Genomic DNA, 7,515 nt, shown 5'->3' with positions numbered 1-7,515 from the left:
CTACTATATATATATATATATATATATATATATATATATATTTATTTACCAAGGAAATGCAGCATATATATATATTAGTGCTGTCAAACAATTAATCGCGATTAATCGCATTCCAAAATAAAATATTTAGTTTATATAATATATGTGTGTGTGCTGTGTATATTTATTATGTATATATAAATACACAGACATACATGTATATATTTTTTTTAATATTTATATACACACACACACACACATATACATATATACATATATATTATTATTTTTTTTATTTATTTTTTTTAATATATAATAAAAAAAAAAATCTTGAATATATACACATGTATGTTTGTATATTTATATATACATAATAAATATACACAGTACACACACATATATTATATAAACAAAATATTTTATTTTGGATGTGATTAATCGTAGTATTTATTGCACTGCCTAATTCTATTAAAAAATATATATAAATAAAAATCTGAATTACAAAATATATGGATACCTTAAAGGGGGTAACGGGCACTTAAAGGGACAGTTCACCCAAAAATGAAAAATCTGTCATCATTTACTCACCCTCTACTTGTTCCAAATCTTTTTTCTTGTATGAGATATTTTGAAGAATGCTGGTAACCAAACAAGTGACCGTAGTCATCGATTTCCATTGTATTTTTTTCCAAAACTTGGAAGTCAATGGCTACCGGCAACTGTTTGGTTACCAACATTCTTCAGAATATCTCCTTTGGTGCTCAACAGAGGAAAGAAATAGTCAGACTCCTAACTAAACTCCTAATTTGCTGCTTATTAATAGTTAGTAAGGCAATTGTTAGTTAAGGTATGGGGTGGATTAAGGGATCTAAAATATGCTCATGCAGAATAAGACATTAATATGTGCTTTATAAGTACTAATAAACAGCCAATATGCTAGTAATATGCATGCTAATAAGCAACTAGTTGATAGTAAGAATTGGTTCTTAAACTAAAGTATCAAAGAAACTCATACAGTAAATATTACAGATGGTAAGATTCACCAATTCGCACTGTGTGACAATATTTTGTGGTCAAATTAAACCAAAATCCATCCATCAGTTCTCCAAACGGTTTATCCTGTCTCCTCTCCACCGTCTCATGCATCTCAACACAGTCACTCCCACTAGCAGGGGTGTGAAGTAACGAATTACAAATACTCACTGTAACATGGGAGGCATGACAACGGAGTTGAGGATCCACATGCAGCCGGATATTTGAATTCTGAACCGCTGCAATACGTACCTGAAGCAACGTAATAAAAACGTGTCACGGTCAAGTACTGAACACAGGTTTTAGTGCCACTCACTGGACATTTCACGGTGAAACTTGCAATTACGTTCGAGATCACTTTGGTTTTACGGCACGCTGCACAATATAATTTAGAATCAATTCCAAACGACACCAAAAAATGCTTCAAATATTATGACACACATCAGACTTCACTGAAGCATACAGGAACACAAACCATCATCCTCATCAGTATGTGAGGCAGGAATGACTACATTGCAAATGATTAAATCAATACCAGTGCATTTTTTAATAACAAATTTAATAATAAGCATAAATGCCCCACAGCAGAGAAGAGAAAACAGCCCTCTCTAAATAATAGCTGTGCCGCATGGGACGATAAATGTGAAAAGAATGGCTGGGGAATGGTAATGTGCTGGCAGTTTGAGACTGAGGTGAGTGCATGTTCCTCTGCAGTGCTGCGGATGCGTGTGAGTTCTGCTGGACCGAAAGAGGCAATCAAGGTCAGATGTGAGAGACATCAAGCTACTGTTCTCCTCTCTATCTCGCTCTGGTGTTTCACTGACTCTTTCTCTGGGACATTTTGGCAGCTGGAATCTTGCTCATGCAACTATCAACAAAGAACAAAATTAATATAGTCAGAATTCTTTGACAAACATAGAATGATTAAACATTGATCTGGTCTGAAATTGTTTACAGTAGGATTAATCAACTCATTGTGTTTAAAAAAAATACTGCATTTCCAAAAAAAAGGTATTCAGGTTCCAAACTAGTAATATGCATGCTAATAAGCAACTAGTTGATAGTAAGAATTGGTTCTTAAACTAAAGTATCAAAGAAACTCATACAGTAAATATTACAGATGGTAAGATTCACCAATTCGCACTGTGTGACAATATTTTGTGGTCAAATTAAACCAAAATCCATCCATCAGTTCTCCAAACGGTTTATCCTGTCTCCTCTCCACCGTCTCATGCATCTCAACACAGTCACTCCCACTAGCAGGGGTGTGAAGTAACGAATTACAAATACTCACTGTAACATGGGAGGCATGACAACGGAGTTGAGGATCCACATGCAGCTTTATTAAAAAGAGTGGTCAAAGCAGGCAAGGTCAAACAGCAGCAAACAGGTATAATCCAGGTCAGACAAAAGAGTAATCCAAAAATCAGGCAAAGGTCAGGGCAGGCAGCAAACGATCAAAAACAAGGTAAACAGTTCAAGGTCAAAAAACAAGCAAGGCAAGGCAAGGAACACGAAGACAGTACAGACGATACAATAATCAGCAATGTAAGTGTGGATGAGTGCAACCTTTATAGTGTCACTGATGGGAAACAGGTGTGAGTGTGATAATGAGTTCCTGGGTGAGGGATCATGGGAAATGGAGTCCGGAGAAAACAAAGACAAAACACATATTCGTGACACTCACATTACTGTAATAAATTGGAGGACCAGATTCAGTATGCACCTTATTGATGACCCGTGGCATTAAAATACTGCATCTCTGTCAGCGCGTGATGTAATAAAACTGCAGCTCATTAATAAACAAAGTTTTTTGTTTGATCTATTTTACACAAACCGCCTTCATTTAGCAAGTGCACTCAAGCAAATACATTTTCCAAGGTCAACACTTTTTGTTCCATTCAGTTGTGGATGCTGCTGATTCACGGAGACCGCCGCGGCGCAGCAAAGAGACATGCGTGTGTGTGTGTGTGTATGTGTTTTCTTTTGAAAATTAGGGGGTCACATCACAAACACATACCAGCTTCATCACTGTGTCTGTCACGCAACTCTGTTCCCCTTTCGGGCTCTGTCTTTACATTTATTTTGAAAGATGAAGCTCGCGGTTATGGTAAGGGGCGTTACATTTCCGATGAGTGCTTGTGGTGTTCGGCCAATCACAATGCACTGGGTCAGCTGGCCAATCAGAGCAGACTGTGCTTGTCGGAAGGAGGGACTTTGTAGAAAACAAAGCGTTTGAGAGAGGCGGGGCATAGAGGACCTACAATAATGTACAGTATTTGAAAAATAATGTGTTTTTTGAACATTAAAGCATGTCAACATATTCTGTTACACCAAATACACAAAATAATGATCTTTAAAAAAGCATCATATGACCCCTTTAAATCCACGTGTCTTACTAACAAGAAACTATGCTATTAACCACAGGACGAGAGCTGTAGCTCCAACCACGTAAGTTTGCAATGCTGTTTGCGAATGTTCGTTGCAACTATGGTTTCAGGAAACACAGAACCATAGAACTATGTTGGTTGTGATATAATTTGCAGCCATAGTTTACATCATTAACCACTGCAGTAAAATAATCGGCAGTAGACAGCTGTTTCAAATATTTCTCTGTGCAGCATTCAGATATAAGACCAGCATTACAACTTAAAAAGACTATTACTTTTAATGAGATGTAGACAGGCTCCACTCCGATGGCCAGCTTGAGACTGCAGCCTTCTTTATATTTAAAGAGAAGTGCTCTCACGCTACTTTCTGTCTCACGTGGAGTGCGTTTCCCTGAAGCTCTTCTGCTTGTGAACATCAGGTTTATGGCGAACGTTGAACTCTCTTCTCCTGATGCCTGATTGTCCAAAACAAGAGAATACAATTTATCCTGCAGTTTTCTCATCTGAAAGCCATTGCACTTTTTTAGCACGCATGTGTAGACGTATTCTGAGGTCGAATAATGTTGCATTAAGCCATTAGCATTTTTAAACGGGTTCTAAGAGGCCCCAGATGCACTCAAGGTGAATCAATCTTTTGTCACCAGTGTGCTTGTACAGGAATTATAGCTTGACAAAGTGGGCTCACATCTTACGCTTTCTCAGCACCACGCTGTAATTTGGTCTCTCTTTGACAGGGGCCGCTGAGCAGGCATTGTCAATGGACAAATAAAGCCTGTCAATCAAAGCGCAGTTTAAAATCGATGTGACACGGCTCACGGTGGCATCTTAAGCACGTTTTCCTTGTCATCGGTAATTTATTAGATGTGTTCTTCTGCAGGATCTTAGCAATGCCCTCAAATACGAATCATACGCCTCAAATGGTCATTAGAGAATGAAAAATGCATGCCACAGTTGTATTTTGTCAAGCATAAAGTGAAAATGACTATGTATGTAAGAGAAACAAACGCTGTTTAATCCTTAACCTTTTTTTGCCTCAAATACAGGGTTATTATCATAAACTAAAACTAAAACCAAAATCATGCTCATTACTTGAAATAAAATACTTATTAACTAAAATAAAATATTAAAAACTTAAATGTATTTTATTTAAACATTTTCAGTATTTTTAGTATTAAAACTAAAACTAAATCAAATAAAGCTATAAACTAAAACTACAGTATGTGCATGATTAGGCAAGTCTGATGATATTCTGATAATATTTTTTCCAAGCATATTTTATCAATTCCAAATTACATGAATTTTAATGACTACTATTAATTTAGTATAAAATCATTTGCAAGTGATATAGAATTGTTAACGAGGGCAGGAAGTACAAAAATCTTTCAGATGTGTGTATTACAGTAAGCAGGTTTTCTTTTACAGGTATATAAATAAACCAAAATGAATATTTTATTCAGCAAGGATGTGTTAAATTGATAAAAAGTGATTGTTAGGAAATATTTCTATTTTGAATAAATGCTGTTCTTTTTAACTTTTTATTCATCAAAGAATCCTGAAAAAAAAGTATCACAGGTTCCAAAAAAATATGAAGCAGCAAAACCGTTTCCAACATTGATAATAAATCAGCATATTAGAATGATTTCTGAAGATCATGTGACACTGAAGACTGGAGTTATGATGCTGATGAAAAATCAGCTTTGATCACAACAATAAATTGTATTTTAAAATATATTAAAATAGAAAACAGCTATTTTAAATTGTAATAATATTTAACAATATTACTGTTGTTTTCTGTATTTTGACCAAATAAATGCAGCCTTGATGAGCAGAAGAGACTTCTTTAAAAAACATTAAAAATCTTACTGATCCCAAACTTTTGAATGTGTATGTATATATCTATATATATATATCTGTTAGAGCTCTGCGAACCAGTCATTTTTCAAATATGCATGGAAGGGCACATCAGCACAGCAAGTATGTAAAATCAATGCTGGTTTGCTGAATGTTTTTATCAAATGAGAGTGAAATGAGTGTTTGCTGATGTAGAGCTCCTGAGTGTGTCAGTCATTGATTGACCGATGGGTTACTGAGGGCACAAGCAGAACAAGCTCAGACCTGCCACTGGGAGATCTTTCTCTGAAAGAAAGAAGTAAACAAACAGGAAAAAAACTTCTGTGCTTTTCTATGACTGAGGTTCTGTACTTTTGCATGCTTTAGCTTTAGAGAACCCACAAAATAGCTCAAAAAGCATGCACCGTTTTCTTTCCTTTGTTGACATTTACATTGAAGCAGGAAATTTGATTGAGACATATTGTACATTTTTAAAAGGAATAGTTGATTGAAAAATGAAAAACGTACTCCCCCTCAGGTTATCCTAGATGTAGATGAGTTTGTTTCTTCATCAGGTTTGTAGAAATGTAGCATTGCATCAGTGTCTCAGCAATGGATGCTCTGCAGTGAATGGGTGCCGTCAGAATGAGAGTCCAAACAGCTGATAAAAACATCACAATAATCCACAAGTAATCCACAGCACTCCAGTCCATCAGTTAACATCTGGAGAAGACAAAAGCTGAAACTAATCCAGCATTAAGATGTTTTTAACTTCAAACCGCTGCTTCCGTTAAAATACGAGTCCAAAATTCATAATATTCTCTGGTGAAAAAGTGGTCTGGTCTGAATCAGGAGAGAAATCTGCACAGATCAAGCACCGTTTAAAGAGTACAAAACAGCTCTAAACAAATATGTGGGTGATTTTGATGTGAGAGACAACAGGAGACTACAAAAAAAAGTCTTAATGATGGATTTGTTTCTTACAAACACACAGCTTTCGGCTTCACAGGACATTAACTGATGGACTGGAGTGGTGGGGATTATTGTGATGTTTTTATCAGCTGTTTGGACTCTCATTCTGACGGCACCCATTCACTGCAGAGCATCCGTTGATGAGTCACTGATGCAATGCTACATTTCTCCAAATCTGATGAAGAAACAAACTCATCTACATCTTGGACTGCATGAGTGAGAGTAAATGTCCAAATGATCATTCTGGGTGTTACTCCTTTAAATAGCCAAAGGCTTTATTTGCTATTATTATTTGCTTTATTTGGTGTTTTGTGTGTTGCATGGTCTGCTATTGTTGCGCTCGTCAGTCTGGTGATTCTCTTTTGACCTCTCTCAATAACAAGGCCTTTTCAGCCACAGAAGTGTCGCTCACTGGATGTTTTTTTTTTGTTGTTTTTCTGCATTTGCTGTAAACTCGAGACTGTTTACAGTGCGTGAAAATCCCAGATCAGCTTGACCTCTCTCAATAACAAGGCCTTTTCAGCCACAGAAGTGTCGCTCACTGGATGTTTTTTTTTTTTGTTTTTCTGCATTTGCTGTAAACTCGAGACTGTTTACAGTGCGTGAAAATCCCAGATCAGTTGTTTCTGAGATACTCAAACCACCTCGTCTGCCACCAACAATCATTCCACAAAGTCACTTAGATCACATTTCTGCCCCAACAGGGATTGAGTTGCTCAATCTCATGATTGGCTGAATAGATGTTTGCATTAACAAGCAGGTGTACCGGTTGCACTAAAATAGCCGGTAATCTACCGGTAATCCAAAACATGGGAAAGACTCCAAATTAAACATGCAAATTAATGTGAATTATGAAGAAAGATGAGAACTCACTGTCATCATTTGTCTAACGCAGGTACTCGTTTCAAGACGAGGAGGACATGTTCATGGTAGTTGACCTGCTGCTGGGAGGAGATCTGCGTTATCATCTACAGCAGAACGTGCACTTTACAGAGAGCACAGTCAAGCACTACGTGTGTGAAATCACCCTCGCTCTGCACTACCTGCGCAACAAACGCATCATCCACAGGTAATGACTGCATCAAGCTTTTACACATCCAGAAATACAATCAAAGAAAAAAGGCACAAAAAAAAAAAAGAGTCATGCACAAGCATTAGTCAGATGCTGATATACTGCACTGTTCTTTATGTGTGGTCTGGTTTGCTTATACAGATACAGACAATAGAGCTGTTGAGTTTGTAGGTTAAATATCGTATATGGTTAACATTACAGCATGAATTACAACCTAATTTGAAGCAAGTTTGAAGCAGC

The 7,515-nt window shown here is 36.7% G+C and overlaps 1 protein-coding gene across 1 annotated transcript in view; it reads left to right on the top strand.

Moving 5' to 3' along the window:
* Positions 1 to 7,515, top strand: part of LOC107692947 (serine/threonine-protein kinase 32B-like) — a 59,430-nt gene that overhangs the window by 11,006 nt on the left and 40,909 nt on the right. Inside the window, exon 5 of the mRNA XM_016492156.1 lies at positions 7,099 to 7,272. Coding sequence (XP_016347642.1) covers positions 7,099 to 7,272 — 174 coding nt within the window. The remainder of the gene's footprint in view (positions 1 to 7,098; positions 7,273 to 7,515) is intronic.

The sequence above is a fragment of the Sinocyclocheilus anshuiensis genome, unplaced genomic scaffold (assembly GCF_001515605.1).
Source record: "Sinocyclocheilus anshuiensis isolate Anshui unplaced genomic scaffold, SAMN03320099.WGS_v1.1 scaffold658, whole genome shotgun sequence".
Taxonomy (NCBI): domain Eukaryota; kingdom Metazoa; phylum Chordata; class Actinopteri; order Cypriniformes; family Cyprinidae; genus Sinocyclocheilus; species Sinocyclocheilus anshuiensis.
This window is presented reverse-complemented; position numbering and strand designations above follow the sequence as displayed.